This window comes from Heptranchias perlo, chromosome 15 (assembly GCF_035084215.1).
Source record: "Heptranchias perlo isolate sHepPer1 chromosome 15, sHepPer1.hap1, whole genome shotgun sequence".
NCBI classification, from domain to species: Eukaryota; Metazoa; Chordata; class Chondrichthyes; order Hexanchiformes; family Hexanchidae; genus Heptranchias; species Heptranchias perlo.
This window is the reverse complement of record NC_090339.1, coordinates 53,345,522-53,364,655: the sequence shown is the minus strand read 5'-3', so window position 1 is coordinate 53,364,655 and position 19,134 is coordinate 53,345,522. Positions and strand designations below refer to the sequence as shown.

At 44.4% G+C, this 19,134-nt stretch overlaps 1 protein-coding gene across 3 annotated transcripts in view; it reads left to right on the top strand.

The window, feature by feature from the left end:
- Positions 1–19,134, top strand: part of ophn1 (oligophrenin 1) — a 211,963-nt gene that overhangs the window by 96,409 nt on the left and 96,420 nt on the right. For all 3 annotated transcript variants that reach the window (XM_067997231.1, XM_067997232.1, XM_067997229.1), the window contains exons 5-11: positions 636–737; positions 1,107–1,217; positions 3,204–3,308; positions 7,060–7,189; positions 10,696–10,796; positions 13,556–13,638; positions 14,762–14,840. In XM_067997231.1, the coding sequence (XP_067853332.1) occupies positions 636–737; positions 1,107–1,217; positions 3,204–3,308; positions 7,060–7,189; positions 10,696–10,796; positions 13,556–13,638; positions 14,762–14,840 (711 nt within the window). The remainder of the gene's footprint in view (positions 1–635; positions 738–1,106; positions 1,218–3,203; positions 3,309–7,059; positions 7,190–10,695; positions 10,797–13,555; positions 13,639–14,761; positions 14,841–19,134) is intronic.

Here is a 19,134-nt window from a genome sequence, read left to right as displayed (position 1 = left end):
CATATCAACCGTGGCTCAGTTGGAAGTGCTCTCACCTCTGAATGAGAAGGTTGTGGGTTCAACTCCCACTTCAGTGATGTGAGCACGTAATCTAGGCTGACACTCCAGTGCAGTACTGATGGAGTGCTGTACCGTCAGAGGTGCCGTTTTTCGGGCGGGACATTAAGCCGAGGCCTGGTCTTCCCTCTTGGGTCGACGTAAAAGATCCCACGGTACTATTTTGAAGAAGAGTAGGGGAATTCTTCCTAGTGTCCTGGCCAATATTTATCCCTCAACTAACGTCAGTAAAACAGATTATCTGGTCGTCATCGCATTGCTGTTTGTGGGACCTTGCGGTAGGCAAATTGGCTGCTGCATTTCCTACATTACAACAGTGACTACGCTAAAAGTACTTAATTGGCTGTAAAGCGATTTGTGATGTCCTGAGGTTGTGAAAGGCGCTATATAAATGCAAGTCTTCAGACTGCCTTTGATGTAGGTTGTCTGATAGTCCTTTCAGGGGGAGGGTATGTTGCCCAAAAAAGGTAGGGGGAGGAGTAATGTTGTCAGAGAAGACCCTTGAACTGGATGCAGGCTACAGACAGGGCCTAGGATGGAATCCCAGTGACTGACTGACCTGTTTTTTTGTATTATAGGACAGAAAGAAAAAATTTGAAAAAGAAAGTGAAAAGTTCTACTCCGCGCTTGACAGACATCTCAGTCTCTCCTCAAAGAAGAAGGAATCCCTGCTCAATGAGGTAATGGTCTTGTGATTTTTCTAGTAAAAAGATATTGGAGTGACTTGGGAGTGGGGTTATTCACCTTCGTTTCCGCCCCCCCCCCTCACCTTTCCTCCTACTGTTTGAGCAAACATGATATGGAAAAAAAATCTCAGCAGGAAAGGGGAAAATGTGTGCTAATGCCCAGATATACTGAGTGTGTGCTCATCCTCTCTTTTTATCGTTTTACCAAAATGCTTTAATTGCAATATATTTACAAACGCTCACTCAGTCTGAAATTATTATTTATTGTTCTCACTCTTACCGCCAGTGATGGAGTTACTGCCAGCTCTTTGTGTTTTCTGAGTATAATTAGTAAATCTGATGGGCGCTTTTTTTAAAATCCAGGCCGACATGCAGGTTGATAAAGAGAGGCAGAACTTCTACGAGGCATCTTTGGAGTACGTGTACAAAATTCAAGAGGTTCATGAGAGAAAGAAGTTTGATGTGGTGGAGCCAGTAAGTTACATCCCGGGTATTAAAGCTATGATTTAAAAAAAAATAAAAATTCTCTTACCCCCCCCCCTCCTCTCGTGACGGTGCTGATTTATGCTGGGATAAATTTCCACAGGCAGTGGCAGCTCTTGGGTGTCCTGTCCAAATGGTCACTCTTCAAGTGTTAGCCTGGACACTGGATATCAACAAGCTACTTGACAGTGGTGGTTACCACAGCAAAGCCTCATACATGTGAATGTTCCTGCAGAACTCCCTGAATAGTGATTAGGCTGAGACCACTTTCTCGGCTCACCTGCTGTCTAGTTGAACTGAGTGGGTTTGTAGTTTGTGATTGTACTGAAGGAACAGAAACTCCCGACACATTCTATCTCCATTGTAGGGTTCTTACAAGTGCTTTTCTTGTGACTGTTAAGTAGAGTTAATGTATACAGATCATTTTTTAACAAAAGGAACTGTATTACCTCAGTGAAAGTATCTGGTGTTCTGTTTGTGTCTTCCATTGCATCCACTACTCCAGGATCATCCTGGAGAGCCCTAGCCCTGAACCCCCGTCTCTCTCTCGAGCTTCTCCCATATGCTCCTGTCCCCTCTGAACTCATCTTGTTCATGAGAGTCACCTCCTGCTTCTTGACTGCATTCCCACCAAACTGCTGACCATCCAACTATCCTTACTGACCCCCATGCTCGCTGACATTGTAAATGGTTCCCTTTCCTCAGTAACTGGTTCCCCCCCAACCTCTCGAAACCACCGCAGTCACCCCCTCGAAAAGGAAAACCCACCCTTAACCCCTCTGGCCTTGCAAACTATTGCCCTTGCTCAGAGTTCCCTTTCCTCTAAAGTCCTTGAATGTGTTGTTGCCTTCCAAATCTTTCCCACTACTCCATTTGAATCTGAAAAGCCCCAACCAAAATCACAGATGGCATCCTGTGTGACTGTGAAAATGGATATTATCTCTCCTTGTCCTTGGCACCTCTCTGTAGCTTTTGACATGGTTGACCACACCTTCAATGCCTCTCCTCCATTGTCCAGCTCTATATAGAGGCAAGTTGTTATTTATTTCTCAGATCCTGGTATTACATAGCCATTCACCTTTCTGGATCGGGAGGAATAGATGCTGAACTCTTTTGCAGGAGTAAAAGAACACTGACCTTTCACATCTGGATTTGAATTCAGTCCAAGCTGATGGTGTGGAACTTTTCAGTGTATGCTAAGGAGTCTCACGTACCCACTCCCTGGTGGGGATGAATGCATAGTACAGAACGGTCCATCATTCAGCACTAGACTGATAATGGTGATCTCACTGAGGCCTCAGGCTGCCTGTTGTGGGAAATGATATCGTCACACTGGGGATTAAGGCACATTGCTGAGCCCAAAGTAGAGGGAATTTCATTCTATGTCTAATACATTCTGTAACCGATCCAGTAGTGCTGACTCAAAAACAAACTATAGCAGATGCTGGAAATCTGAAATAAAAACAGAAAATGCTGGAAAAGCTCAGCAAGGTCAGACAGACAACATCTGCGGAGAAAGGAACAGAGTTAACGTTTCAGGTCGAAGACCTGTCAGAACTGTAAGATGTTAAAGGGAACACCTTCCAGTTCTGACGAAAGGTCTTTGACCTGAAACGTTATCTGTGGAGAAAGGAACAGAGTTGTTGTCTGTCTGACCTTGCTGAGCTTTTCCAGCATTTTCTGTTTTTATTCCAGTAGTGCTGACAATTGGATGTAGAGAAGAAACATTTTCCAGTCCCTGGCATCCTCATTTGAGCAAACATAAAACTCCAATTTACCTTTGTGATTGAATTGATGATTTTTGAGGATAGTGGTAGATGGCCATGGAAGATGGAAAAATATCCACCTGACCTAATAACAAAGGACAGAATGTTCCTTCATTGGTAATGAAAGTAGGACAACATTTCAGCAAAATTACTTCGCCAAACCAATCAGAATCTTGAATGCCGATTGTCTTTTTTTGCCTCTCTTCCCCAGGTGTTGGCTTTCCTACATGGTCTACTCACGTTCCATCATTTGACCTTTGAACTGACTCAGGATTTCTTGCCCTATAAACAGCAGCTTCAGCTAAGCTTGCAACATGTGAGTTTCGTTGAGATGTATGACTGTGACTGAACGTAAATAGGCGCGTGTAATGTGGGGTTAAAAAAATGTTCTAATGACGGCCAAAAATCTATTGACCCAGCGTCCAAGGAACAATGTTTGTGAACTGGGATCAACAGAACTGTTGATTTTACCCCGGACATTCTGTGGACGTGCATAATTTCTGTGCCGCCTAATCATTCTCGAGTCTTTCCTATGTATTAAACCTCTACCCGTATCATTGTGCTGAATTTCACCAGAAGAACCGGTTTATTGACTGCTAAATAGCAGAGGATTGTGTTAACTGCACAAAGGTGTAGTGAATGACTCATTTGTATCAATAATTTTTGGACTCAAAAATTTTAAAAAGTGCAGTGATTGTATTCTGGGAATAAGGTCACAAAATGGCAAAGAGGTTTATTCACTGAGATTACAGAATTCAATTGATTCTGAAAATCAACTGATTTTAAATATTTGTTTAATTTTGCAATTTAGATATTTTCTGTTTTGCAGCTATCAATTCAATTGAAAACAAGGCACTATATTAATCCATTTTGGCAGATGTTAATTGTTAGGATTTTTTCAATTAATTATCAGGAGAGTCCCAAACTAGTTGATTTTCTGTCATTTCCTGTTAGAATGACTAGCAAAAACAAAACCCGTCAAAACTGGTTGACTGGGTGTGATCGTTGAATTCACTGTCACTTGCCTCTGATTACCTCGGCCCCAATACCACTGAAACCCTTCCCCAAGCTTTTGTCTCCAGACTCTCTCTCTCCAATGCTTTACACTCTAACTCCCTCCCTAAACCTCTCCACCTTTTTAAAGACCTGAATCCCATCTTTTTGACCAAAAATGGCATGGTGCCCGTTCCTTTGTATATTTTTATTTTTCTGCATCCTCGGTGAAGCACCGTGGGGTGTTTAATTATGAAAAAGACACTATGTAAATGTAAGTTGTTGCTGATTGAATTGAATCCAGTCAATAATCAATAGTGCACCTGTTTGTAAAAAAAAAAGTTGAGTAAATTTATTAAATGTTGCCCTTTTTGAACAGATGATTCACCACTGGAAAATGTCTGATGAACCCTTTTTTTGAAATAGTGGTTTTATACGGATGATGCAAACACGGCCGTGTGAAATTGATTGAGGACCACTTCACAAAATCTGTGACACTGTATCATGCCCTGCAGCATAGCCTTACTTGTTGGTCAATACGGTGGGTGTAATACTTGGGCCTTTTGAAGTCGACATTTCCTGGTTATTTCAGGAACTCGGCCTATTCAAAAACACCCATGACATGCAGCAGTGACCAACGATGTTGAGAAAGCTATGCTAAACCTTTATAAAACCAGGAGATTTTCAGTAAATCAGGCAACTAGTTGGTTTTGTCATTTCCTGTTATAATGACTAGCAAAAAAAAAACTCGTCAAAACTGGTTGAATGGGTGAGATCGCTGAATTCACTCACTTGATCTGGCACGGGCTTGATGGGCCGAATGGCTTCCTTCTGTGTTGTAACACAGTATTAAAGGGATCAGCATTTTGAAAGTAGATAAAACACCAGGGCAGGATGAAATGTATCCCAGGCTGTTAAAAGAAGCAAGGGAGGAAATAACGGAGGCTCTGACCATCATTTTCCAATCTTCACTGGATACAGGCGTGGTGCCGGAGGATTGGAGGACTGCTAACGTTGTAACATTGTTTAAAAAGGGAGTGAGGGGTAGACAGAGTAATTACAAGTCAGTCAGCCTAACCTCGGTGGTGGGCAAATTATTGGAATCAATTCTGAGGGACAGGATAAACTGTCACTGAAAAAGGCACAGAGTAATCAAGGACAGTCAGCATGGATTTGTTAAGGGAGGGTCATGTCTGATTAACTTGACTGAATTTTTTTGAGGAGGTAACAAGGAGGGTTGATGAGGGTAGTGCATTTGATGTAGTCTACATAGATTTTAGTAAGGCTTTTGACAAGGTCCCACATGGCAGACTGGTGAAAAACCATACAAGCCCATGGGATCCAAGGTAATGTGGCAAGTTGGATCCAAAATTGGCTCAGTGGCAGGAAGCAAAGGGTAATGGTCGGCGTGTGTTTTTGTGACTGGAAGGCTGTTTCCAGTGGGGTTCCGCAGGGCTCAGTACTCGGTCCCTTGCTTTTTGCGATATATATTAATGATTTGGATTTAAATGTAGGGGGCACGATTAAGAAGTTTTCAGATGATATAAAAATTGGCCGTGTGGTTGATAGTGAGTAGGAAAGCTGTAGACTGCAGGAAGATATCAATGGACTGGTCAGGTGGGTAGAAAAATGGCAAATGGAATTCAGTTCGGAGATGTGTGAGGTAATGCATTTGGGGAAGGCAAGGAAGTACACAATAAATGGGAGGATACTGAGAGGTGTAGAGGAAGCGAGGGACCTTGGAGTGCATGTCCACAGATCCTTGAAGGTAGCAGGACAGGTAGATAAGGTGGTTTAGGCATATGGGATACTTTCCTTTATTAGCTGAGGCATAGAATATAAGAGCAGGGATGTTATGCTGGAACTGTATGAAACATTTAGGCCACATCTTGAGTACTGCGTACAGTTCTGGTCACCAGATTACAGGAAGGATGTAATTGCACTAAAGAGGGTACAAAGGAGATTTACGAGGATGTTGCCAGGGCTGGAGAATTTTAGCTGTGAGAAAAGATTGGATAGGCTGGGGTTGTTTTCTTTGGAACGGCGGAGGCTGAGGGGGTGATTTAATTGAGGTGTACAAAATTATGAGGGGCCTAGATAGTGGATAGGAAGGACCTATTTCCCTTCGCAGAGGGGTCAATGACCAGGGGGCATAGATTAAAAGTGATTGGTAGAAGGATTAGAGGGGAGCTGAGGAAATTTTTTTCACCCAGAGGGTGGTGGGGCTCTGGAACTCACTGCCAGAAAGGGTGGTAGACGCAGAAACCCTCAACTCATTTAAAAAGTACTTGGATGTGCTCCTGAAGTGCAGTGACCTACAAGGTATGGCCCAAGTGTTGGAAAGTGGGATTAGGCTAGTTGGCTCATTTTTGGCCGGCGTGGACACGATGGGCAGAATGGCCTCCTCCTGACCACGAATTTCCTATGATTCTATGATTCTATGAACCATTCTATGATCCTTTGAAAACGCTGGTTAGGCCTCAGCTGGAGTATTGTGTTCAATTCTGGGCACCGCATTTTAGGAAGGATGTCAAGGCCTTAGAGAGGGTGCAGAAGAGATTTACTAGAATGGTGCCAGGGATGAGGGACTTCAGTTATGTGGAGAAGCTGGGGTTGTTCCCCTTAGAACAGAGAAGTTTAAGGGATTTGATAGCGGTGTTCAAGATCATGAATGGTTTTGATAGAGTAAATAAGGAGAAACTGTTCCAGTGGCAGAAGGGTCAATAACCAGAGGACACAGATTTTAGGTGATCGGCAAAAGATGAGGCAACATGAGGAAACATTTTTTATGCAGTGAGTTGTAAAGATTGGGAATGCGCTGTCTGAAAGGATGGTGGAAGCAGATTCAATATTAACTTTTGAAAAGGGAATTGGATAAATATCTGAAGGGGAAAAAAATTACAGGGCTATGGGGGAAAGAGAAGGGGAATGGGCCTAATTCTGTAGCTCTTTCAAAGAGCTGACACAGGCACAATGGGCCGAATGGCCTCCTGAGCTGTATCTACAATGATGCTATGAATGTCGGGATATACAGGAGGTAGTAGATTCTGAAATGGTGTTGGTTGTTTTCACAGACGAGGAATCACTTCATGAGCACTCGAGAGGAGATGGAGGAGCTCATGAAAAGAATGAAAGAGGCTCCACAAACCTGCAAGCTGCTGGGACAGCCGATCATCGAAGGCTACCTCTACTCTCAGGAGAAACGTAAGGACCACAGTGTCCCACTGAGACTGCAGATTTGTTTCTCTTGTTTTTCTGTATTGTACCATTTAGGTCACTGCTGGGCCTGGTTTCCTGAAATTAACTGTTCAGAATCTCCCTGTCCAATTTCCAGGATCTGAGGAGTGAACAATAGTGTGGAGCTTATGATCTGTCTTTTAACAGGTTTTAGTGAAATATATATTTAGCCTAATGCAATGGACATGGTCTTTACTACATGTGTTGGTGACATCTAGTGTCTTGACATCAGTGTTACAGCTATTTGCTTATTACTCCACTCCAGCTCCTGCTACAGATTCCAGCTGTAGCTTCACCTTTATTTATATTTTACATTGGCCGGATATCCAATTTGCCCATTGGACGTATAGCAGAGATGTATAGCCAGGCTCCAATACAACTTTCCACATCCATGGTCATTCTGGCTTTATTTAACCCCATCAAGTGACCTAATTATTTGCTGCTAGCACTGTGGTGACAGCAGGAATTTTGTGAGGATTTAATCTCGCAGAACATCATCCATTAAGTGTTTCATTCAAAATGTAAGGCTCTGAGGGAGAGTTCCTGCTCTTAGCAAGGCCCTCTGGGGTAGGAGTGGAGCAGATTCTTTCTCATTGGGATGTGGGGGGGGAAAGAGGAGAGGAAAAGGGCAGTTCAGCCAACATGGCTCATGGCCCTCTAAACAGCAGTACAAGAGCAGCATTGGTGGAAACCTAAGAGTGGCCTGTTCTCTAGGCCTTGTTGACTAGGAAACGGCACATGGTACAGGGGTGACGAGACAGGTATCCGGCTACTTGCCCCATCCAGACAGCCGCAGTGGCGGTATGGCCCTTATCACCAAATCACAGCTTGGTTTATCCCCCTACTTCTCTAGCACCTTCTCCTTTTTGAGCATCTCTCCTTGTTCCAGCCCTCTCACCTCTCCTTTTAAAATCCTCGTTCTCTACTGCTCGCCCAAGTATCACGCCAGGTTTCTCGGGTATCTTCACTGCTTTCCACCCTCGGCCTCTGCACCGAGTGACTTCTCATCCTCGGTGATTTCAACCTCCATCTCAACTCATCATGCTCTCTCCCCTCTGTTCACTGCCCTTCTACCTCCCTGAATCTCTCCATCCATATAAACTCATGGCCACCCCTCGTCCTTGCCATCTCACGCAGCCTCTCTACTCTCATCGTGTCAATCACAGATAAGGCCATCTCTGATCACTTCCTTGTATTCCCCTCCACGCACGCCTCACTTCCTTCTGTGTCAGCTCGGAGAATAAGCTCTTCCCCCAAGTCACTTACAATGGCACTTTCAAATTCCCAACTGTCTAGCCTTTGGCCCTTCGTTCACTATGACATTTCTGCAGCTACTGATCTGCTCAATCACACCCTCACCTCCACCTTTGATGCCCTTGTCCCCATTAAAACCATTACTCTCTCTCATCCTGGTCACTCCCCCTGGTATGGCCCTCATCTCCGCTCCCTTAAGTCCAAGGGGTGCAGACATGAACGTTTATGGTGGATAACTGGTTTAGCCATTCATCGCCAAATCTGGCTGGACCATATAAAGCACTACCGGATCCTGCTCCCCTCTGCCAAAATGGCTCACTATTCCATGATCATCCTAGGATGCAAAGAAAGCTCCCGGCTTCTCTCCACTATAATCCGTCGTCTTAAATCCCTCTCCCGTGCCTTCTCCACCTTCCACTTTCTCCACAAGCGCGAGGAGCGTATGGAATTCTTTGTCACTAAGATTGAGACCATCTGTTCAGCTGCCTCTGCTGCTTCCCTCCCTTCCCCTAAGGCTCCCCCCTGCTCTAGCCCTGAACTCATATCTTTCATTAGTTTCTCTCCTATCTCCCCTTAAGCCCTCTCCTGAGCTCATCTTGTCCATGAGACCTACCTCTTGCTCCCTCGACCCTATTCCACCAAACTGCTGACCACCCAACTTCCCTTCCTGTCCCCCATGTTAGCTGATATTGTAAATGGTTCCCTCTCCTCAGGTACTGTCCCCCTCCCCTTCAAATCTGCCATCATTACCCCCTCCTCAAAAAAAAAAAAAACCCTTGACCCCTCTGTCCTTGCAAATTCCATCGCCAACCTCCCTTTCCTCTCAAAGTCCTTGAACGTGTTGGGAAATAGGAGGGGGCCAAGGATAGATCCGTGCCCATCTCTCCCGCAACTCCCTGTTTGAACCTCTCCCAATCAGGTTTCCGCCCCTGCCACAGTACTGAAACGGCCCATATCCAAATCACAAATGACAACCGATGTGACTGTGGTAAACTATCCCTCCTCATCCTTCTCGACCTGTCTGAAGCCTTTGATGTGGTTGACCACACCATCCTCCTCCAACGCCTCTCTTCAGTCGTCCAGAGAATCACCTGCAATGGCTTCTCTTCCCACTCCCACGCCATTACCTCTGAAGTCCCCCAAGGATCTATCCTTGGCCCCCTCCTATTTCTCATCTACATGCTGCCTCTTGGCAACATCATCCGACAACATGTCAGGTCCCACATGTACACTGACGACATGCAGCTCTACCTCATCACCACCTCCCTCGACCCCTCCACTGTCTGACTTATCACACTGCTTGTCCGACATCCATTACAGGATGAGCAAAAATTTCCTCCAACTAAATATTGGGAAGACCGAAGCCATTGTCTCTGGTCCCCGCCACAAACTCCATTCCCTAGCCAACTCCATCCCCCTCCCTGGCCACTGTCTGAGGCAACCTTGACATCCTATTTGGATATGGAGATAGTGCAGGAAAATGGCGTTGAGGTAGAAGATCAGCCATGATCTTAATGAATGGCGGAGTAGGCTCGAGGAGCCGGGACGGCCTACTCCTGCTCCTATTTCTTATGTTCTTATGACCCTGAGATGAGTTCCATCATCAAGACCACCTATTTCCACCCCTGGCTCAGCTCATCTGCTGCTGAAACCCTCATCCATATCTTTGTTACCTCTAGACTTGACTCTTTCAATACTCTCCTGGCCGGCCTCCCATCTTCCACCCTCCATAAACTTGAGCTCATCCAAAACTCTGCTGCCCGTCTCCTAACTCGCACCAAGTCCCGTTCACCCCCCACCCCTGTGTTCGCTGACCTACATCGGCTCTTGGTCCGTTAACGCCTCGTTTTTAAAATTCTCATCCTTGTTTTCAAATCCCTCCCTAACCTCCTGCAAGATCTCTGCGCTCCTCCAATTCCGGCCTCATGCGCATCCCCGATTTTAATCGCTGTGCCTTCAGCTGCCTAGGCCCCAAGCTCTTGAATTCCGTCCCTAAACCTCTCCACATCTCTAACCCTCTCTCCTCCTTTAAGACGCTCCTTCAAACCTATCTCCACAATCAAGCTTTGGTCACCTGTCCTAATACTTACTTGTGGCTCGGTATTAAATTTTGTTTGATAACGCTCCTGTGAAGCGCCTTGGGATGTTTTACTACATTAAAGGCGCTATGTAAATTCGAAGTTGTTGTGGGATTTTTATCTCTTTCTGTCTCTCCACAGGGGCTCTGGGATTCTCCTGGGTGAAATACTACTGCAAATATGTGAAAGATACCAAAATTCTAAGCATGATCCCCTGTGATCCAAGACCTGGGATGAAGCAAGTGAGTATCCTATTGACCTGGAGCCCCGGAACTGTGGGTTACAAAGTGGATAATGAATGTGTGAGTGATTCAGCCTGGAACAGAGACGGGAAATAACGGACAATGCTGAAAAAGCACGGCGATTCAGTTCAAGAACGGCTAGCATTTCATTCACTTTCAAAAGTTCTCACCCAAATCATTTAACTTTATCCTTCCCCCCCACCCCCTTTCAGAAGCTGACTGGACTGCTTGGCATTTTCAGCATCTACTGATTTCACTTTGGATTTGTAACATTTGCAGTTTTCTTTTAATCTCTGATTATATGTAATAATTCACAATGCTCCAAAAGGAGTTAATTCTGCAAAATGCTCTGGGGCATTTCAACAATGAGGTAAGATGTTACGTTAATGCAGGTATTAATATTTTTGACTTTGAGTCACGATTGGCATGTACTGAGCTGAAGCCATCAAGCTGAGCCTGTCTAGTGCAATTGTTTCTTATTTTTTTGTCCTCTATCCTTTTTTGGCTTCCTCAGACCATGTACAGCCGAGAGGACAGGTGGATGAACAGGTGTTGTATGCCTGTACCAGTACTTCTTTCATGCTGGCCCCTGCAAGCAGCTTGCACATGCTCTCACTTTTTTTGTTTTTGTGTTTCTCTTTCTCTCACTCTCTCGCTCCATTTTCTCTTGGTTCGTGTACACTAATCGCCAGAGTGAGGTTCAGATCGGCGGTTATGGGTGGAAATCTATGCCTCGTTCCTCCGTTTCAGTTGATAAAGTTGAAACTCCTCCTGTAACCTAGAAGTTGGGCTGAGAAATGTAAAATTAAATTTAATATCGACTAGGGAAGAGGAATATACATTGGAACTATAAATTGTGCACTGTTGGTTTACAGGACACAACACAGGCAAAGGATTTGGTGGTCAAATCAGTGAAACGATGTGTGCCAGCAATAAATAAGGCAAAATAGAATCTTTGTCGTTAGTACATAAGAGTAGAACACAAATCACGGGATGTGATGCCAAGTCTGTACAGGGCATTGATTCATCTTCATCTGTGCGCAGTTCTGGTCACCCTATTACAGGAAGGACATATTGGCCCTGGAAAATGTGCAGCAGAGGGTTATCTGCTTGATACCTGGCATCAAAGTGAGTTACAAAGAGAGACTAAAGAAGCTGAGTTTGCTAAAACTAGAAAAGATAAGATTGAGAGGGATTTTGTTGAGGTATTCAAGACCATTTAGGGTATGGACAAGCTGAACCCTAGGAAACTGTTTACCATGGTGCCAAGAACAACAAAGAGGGGACATGGGATGAAACTTGGAAGGTGTAAGGGCAGATCAGATATAACTCTTTCACAGGAAGGTTGGTCACTGTTTGTCTCCCTGGGTAGTCCATTTCAATCAAGACTGATGCGATCAGCATTTTTAAGGGGTTGACAGGCATTTGGTGAGAGTCAATTGAGAGATATGCAGTGAACTGTGTATTGTTTCTGAACTCTGGGGCTGGTCAGATGGACTGAGATGGTCTTTTCTGGTTCTGTACAGTCCTTTACTGGGTTAATGTTTTTCGCTGTGAACAGATGGTTTGTTGCGGATTCACAACATGTTTTGTGGAGAAAATGAGGAAGCTATAACTTGTGCAGAGCTTAAGCCAGAGGAATTCAATTTTTTTTTTAAAAGTGCAAACCTTGTGATCACAGACAAAACTTGGCCCAACAGGCTTGGAGAAGGTTCACATCAGTTGAAGAGAAGTGGCTGATAGGATGGAAACTTTGTTGAGAATTCCAAGGGGTTCTTTAGGCAGGTAACTGAATTACAAATATAATTTGAGGCTTAAAGTGACTCCAACTGCCAGAGGGAGGAGGGGAGGCAGATCTTATAAATTTTGTCACCTGTTAGTGGTACTCCTAGTATGGCCTTGTGCCTCACCTCCATTTGACTTGTGGCCCTCAGCTCACCTGATGCCCCATGTGTCACTGGGCTTCCAGTCATAGTTGTAGGATAGTGTCAAAGCTGAGATCCAATGGTAAAGGATGATGTTACTAATAGAGTCACTATAGCAAGTGAAAGAGATATTTTTGGATTGTGGAACACAGTTTTAAAGGATTTGTTCTTGCAATGTTTTTATTTCCCCTCTTACTGTGGGAAAGTGCTTGGCTTCCACTCCAACTGCCCTCAGCAGCACACTTGAAACCAGTAGCTCCAAGTGTGAGTAACTGCCCACGTTGCTGACTTACGTTGGCTCCCCGTCCACCAACACTTCAATTTATTTTAAAAAAATACTCAACCTTTGTGTTCAGATCCCTCCATGGCCTCACCGTTCCCGATCCCTGTAATCTCCTCCAGCCTGACAGCCCTCCAAGAAGTCTACGTTCCTCCAATTCTGGCATCTTGTGCAACCCCCACTTCCTTCACCCCGCAATTGGCGGCCATGCCTTCAGCTGTCCAGGCCATGTGCTCTGGAATTCACTCCCTAAAGCTCTGTGCCTCTCTACCCTTCTCTCCTCCTCAAAACCTACCACTTTGAGCAAGCTTTTGGTCACCAGTCCTAATGTTTCCTTCTTGGCTCAGTGTCAGTTTTTGTCCGATTACGCTCCTGTGAAGCACCTTGGGGCGTTTTACTGCATTAAAGACATTTGCCTTTAGTTGTTGCTGCACTGTTGTTAGTGCATCTTGGGCAAAGCCCCGCTGAGGATTGTGCTTCTCAAGAAAGGGTTTCGAGCAGTGCTGTGGACAATGCAAACTGCAATCCAATCTGCTTTCTGTAATTTTCTCTAGGACTTTAAACTGAAGTCCTGCATTAGGAGGAAAAGCGATTCCATTGACAAGCGATTCTGCTTCGACATCGAGATCTTTGAAAGGTAAAGGAATTTTACTGACCGGGGCAAAGACTGTTGTGTTAAGCAGCTGATGATGTTCAAAGTCTGCTGTCTCCATGATAAAAAAGCACCGTCAAGAGCAGTGACAACGGAAGCCTGTAATAACAGTGTCACAATCGTTAATCTGTCCTGATTGCACGTCAATGAGCGGGAGTGGTGTGGAGAGTGTCGATGGGAGGCATATGTCTTGACAGTTGCTGGCAGTGTCTCTTCCGCTCTCTGTTTAAGATCTGGCAGGTGATGCCATTCCCCCTACTCCTTCCTGCCCCTTCGGTCTCTGTAGTTGTTTTGTTGCTCCATGGGGCTTGCTTTGTGTGCGAGGAAATTCTGGCATTCCATCTGTCATGCCAGTTCGGATTAGCGTCTCTAGCTTGAGAGCCTGAACCTGAATCTGTGACTGACAGGAGAGTTGGGAAGCTGTGATGAGATTCCTCCCCCTCCCCCAGCTTGCTCCAAAATGGTGGGCATGCCAATTAAACCACTTTGAACTCTTCCTGTCTTTTTGTCTGTAACAACTCCAGTCGAGAGTGCAATAACGAGTTCAGTGTCCAGGAGAATGTTTAAGAAGGAATGCTGCTTATAAAACCAGAAAGTACACCCTTTCAGCCAATTCTCAGCAGTAGCACTCTCGCCTCTGATTCTGAAGGTAGTGGGTTTAAGTCCAACTCCAGAGACCTGAGCACAAAATCTAGGCTGACACTCCCAGTGCAGTACTGAGGGAGCATTTAGCTGTCGGAGGTGCCGTCCTTCAGATGAGACGTCAAACCGAGGTCCCGTCTGCCCGCCTCGGGTGGACGCCGCAGATCCCGTGCCACTATTTCGAAGATCAGGCGAGTTCTCCTGGCTAATATTTATCCCTCAACCAAGATCAAATCAAAAACAGATTATCTGGTCATTATCACATTGCTCTGTGTGGGATCTTGCTGTGTGCAAATTGGCTGCTGCATTTCCTACATTACAACAGTGACTACACTTCAAAATATATTTTTTTTGGCTGTAAACCACTTTGAGACGTCCTGAGGTTGTTTAAAGCTCTGTATAAATGTACGTTTTTTTTTCTTTTTCTTATTCTACAGTAAATTCTAAACAAGTCTTCCTTTCACAGACAAGGCTCTGTTACACTCCAGGCTCTCTCAGAAGCCAACAGACGGTTATGGATTGAGGCGATGGATGGCAAAGAACCAGTGAGTATCTTGCCGTATTCGCTGTTTATTTAGTTTTTCAATTGATTTGGGTCTCCATGCTCCCACTCTTCATGGAATGCACTATTTCCCAGCCAACAGGGCAGGCAAATGTCCTCGAAATCCTTCCAGTGCTGTTACAATTCAGGCTTTCTCTCAACAGGCTTCATTCACACTCTCTGCAAAAGACAGCTTACACAGGCAATAAACGGAAACCCGACCTTGCATGTGAGCTGACTAGGATCTGGGGTGCCTCATGGTTAACAATCTACCCTTGTACTGCTGACGTAAACACTGGAAATAGTATGGAGTACCCAACGTGCGCTCCATACTGACACACCATACGGTTCCGGGCGAGATAAATCAGCAATCAAATAGCAACACCATATTCAACTTACTGATATTTCTGACGCTAAAATTGTAAAGCATTTTGAAATTCTTGGAGCCCTTTTTAGAATCCTTCAACTGAATCTTGAATGAACGTAACATGGGCCATCATACCACCATGATGTCGAGGCACGTGAGGGTAAAGGCTGCGGTAAATGTACTTAGTCCAGGCAGCTACTTGTACCTCAGATCAAAAGCAGAACCTTTCACAATGGGGGAAAATGTCAGAGGAAGTCCCAAATTCTTTGCCATCCAGTTGAGAATCAATATTGACTATTGCTACCATCTAGGTTGGATGGGAGGTGAGAAGATATAACCTGTGCAGGACGTAGCTTGCATCTGTCACAAATGCCCCTTTCTAACCAGCTGCAGGGAGCTGTAATAAACTAGCATGGGATGGTATGCTCCGTTTCCTCTGCTCCCTTACGGGATAAGGATAACCTGTGGTGTCTTGCTGTCTAGTGTTTGGGCTACATGTCCCAGCATTCTATCAGTTGGATTGCTTCGCTACATTGCCTAGACATTGAACAAGAGAAGTCTACAATTTATTCCCAAGTCCCTTTCTTGTTGATTCTATGCTAATTCTAATCCTTTTTTTTTTACTTGCCCAAAGTGCACGTTAAATAAATTTAATTTGCCATTTGTTTGCCTAATTGGCAATCTAAATTCTTCTGCAAATCTTTAGCAACGTACTAAACGTATGGGGAGTTCTCCCTGGTGTCCCGGCCAATATTTATCCCTCAACCAGTATCACTAACAACAGATTATCTGATCATTATCACATTGCTGTTTGTGGGATCTTGCTGTGTGCAAATTGGCTGCCGAATTTCCTACATTACAACAGTGACTACACTTCCAAAAGTACTTCATTGGCTGTAAAGCGCGTTGGGATGGCCTGAGGTTGTGAAAGGCGCTATAGAAATGCAAGTTTGTTTTTCTTTTACTTTTCAGTGTTTTAAAAATTTGACAAGGTTGCAGTTTGTTTCGGCATCCAGCTCATTTTAAGTAGATTCGAAACAATAAGGGTCCGAGCACTTAGCACACAATTTAGTTTGTGTTAACATGCTACATGTAATGTGGAAATACCAAGTTTTTTTTAAAAAAAGGCCACCTGCAGCAACAGGTATATGCAGTTGGAGACCATTACAAGTGCCTGGGGGCGTTTTACTACGTTAAAGACACTTTATAAATGTTAGGTGTTTACCAATTTTTTTTTTTGTTCCCCCTATCAATGAATTCCCAAGTTTCTCCCTGGTTGGTGGATCGGTTTTAAAAACTGATTTCTGCCTGATTCTGATCTGCAAAAAGAGGAATTTTTTCTAGTGGATCCCAAGGTGCAAGAGTGTCATGCTAGTGATGTCGTCATGCATGTTATGTAGTGATGTCGTCATGCATGTTATGTGGTGACGTGTACGAATTCTGGGATCGGAACTTCTAGCGCCAAATTCTGGAAGGGGAGCGAGTTGAAGTACATTCACTTGGTCGTATTGCTCACAGGCTTCTTAATAAGCTCCTCTCTTGCCAACATTAACTTGATTAACTGAAGTGTGGCTGACCGAATGGAAAAGTTGATCTGTGTCTGTTTTCATTTATTCCTATTTTTGTGAGAGGGAAAGTTATTGCACGACACAGATGCGGGCTGGCCTTTTCCCAGTGCTTGTGTAAGACAGTATTCTGACATGCACTGGAAAATGATGGGATGTGGGTTCTTTGATATTCCCTACACGATGAGTTCCTAGTCCCAGGTAGGCTGTCTAGGGGGGAGGCGGAAGTGAATCTAGAAAAGAAAGGAGGGGGGAGAGGAAATCCAGACGGTGACTAAGTTTGCACTGTTCTTGTTCTTGGCCTCCCGCTGGCTGCCTGAAGAGTGGCGTTTAGAGGCTTGAGGGCACAGGTCAGTTCTGTGCGGGCATGCAAAACGTTTGCCAGAACAGCCGTTGGGGACCATAAATTCGGGTGCCGGTGAACTTTGTAAATCGTTGGCTGTCAATTAGCTTAACTGTGCCTTGTTGGTCTCTTGTCTTCTTGAGGCTTAGCGACGTTCAAAATAAAAACTGATTTTTAGGGACAGGAGGCCATTCAGCCCCTCAAGCCTGTTCGCCATTCAATCAGATCATGGCTGATCTGTATCTTAACTCCATCTTGGTTCCATAACCCTTAATACCCTTACCTAACAAAAAAATCTATCAGTCTCAGAGTTTTTACATTTTCAATTGCCCCATGGCTCCAACAGCTTTTCTCTGATTTATATTCTCATCTTTTTGGGCTTTAATTTCCCCCTTGGCTTTTAATGATAAAAATAAAAATTAAAAAGCACAGTATAAAACAAAAAAAATCATTGTTTTAAAATTATCAAAAGCTGACTCTAAAGGTGCCAACGTACTGTATATAAAAGGACATGATTTTGAAGCTAAATTTAAATCTGTGTACGTGTGAGGATGTGGGTTAAATAAAATACCCGACGCAGACAGGCAGGCGCAGGCAAGGTTATTGGCTGTCTCAACCAGGCATTCCACACCAGAGCTTTCTCCTGGCAGGGGAGTAGTCAGTGCCCCATCTTCCTCCACACTTCAATCTACCAAATACCAGCTTTAACGCAGTAGGGCTTGCGTCAGGTTTGTAGCGACTGACAAACAGAAGTGGGACTGTGATTTTTTTTTTTGTTCCCCCCCCCCACTGATTCTGTTCGTTTAAAGGATAATTGTCTAACTTCCAGCATCCAAACAGGAGATCCTACCAGCGACCGAGGGGACGCTGAGCTGGTATCTCATCGCTCCTCGTCATAGGTATCCTTCTATGATACTGTACAAAAGCCACCTCGTATGTGTTGGGTACAGTAGTTCACTTCTCGACTTCATTGTTTTGTCAGCCCCCAGAATGGGGTTTGCACGTAATCCAGGCTGACTCTCGGAGGTGCCGTGCTGTCTTTCGGATGAGACGTTAAACCGAGGCCCTATCTGCCCCCTCAGGTGGATGTAAAAGATCCCATGGCACTATCTTGAAGAAGAGCAGGGGAGTTCTCCCTAGTGCCCTGGCCAATATTTATCCCTCAACCAATGTCACTTAAACAGATTATCTGGTCATTACAACATTGCTGTTTGTGGGATCTTGCTGTGCGCAAATTTTTCTGCTGCGTTTCCTACATTTCAACAGCGACTACACTTCAAAAGTACTTCATTGGCTGTGAAGTGCTTTGGGACGTCCTGAGGTTGTGAAAGGTGCTATATAAATGCAAGTCTTTCTTTCTGGGCCAAAGCTCATGAGCTCTGGTTATCTGGCTGATGAATCCCTATTTCTTACTCTGCCGTTTTTCTCCTGTGTGAACTTTATGGGTCTGGTGGTTTGGCGAGGTCTGTCTCAGTGCTGCTCCTTTACTGGTTAAATATCAACACAGAGACCCGTTGGTCTCTGCAGCTTGAGAGATATGCAAATGAATAGGACCATTCATGTGAACTTTATATATGGCCCATGGGCTCCAAAGTATGGAGTAAATAGCCACAAAGACATAACACTTGGACACTCCTGCCCTGGAGATATATGTTCAATGTCATAAGTATTCATGATTAAATGCTAATAAAATAGTGTTTGGAGACTTTTCTACATGTGCAGAATGGTTAAAACAGAAGCCTCCATTGATGCAAAGTTTAAAACATGCACTGTGTGCAAACAGTATAAACTGTACTATTTCAAAACCAAGTGTTTTTCTGCAATATCAATTTAATGTGGTCCAGAGCTGTTTTTAAAAAAAGCAATTTAAATGTTGCTGTACCTTCCTTTACAACTAGAGGGAGTTTTTAAACACAACTTGCAAAGTGATCCAATAGATGCAGTGGCATTTACAGTCCCAAATGGGTAGTTGAGATGCAGAGGGTCTCAGAGGACACTGAAACCAACTGTAGCACTTCAAACT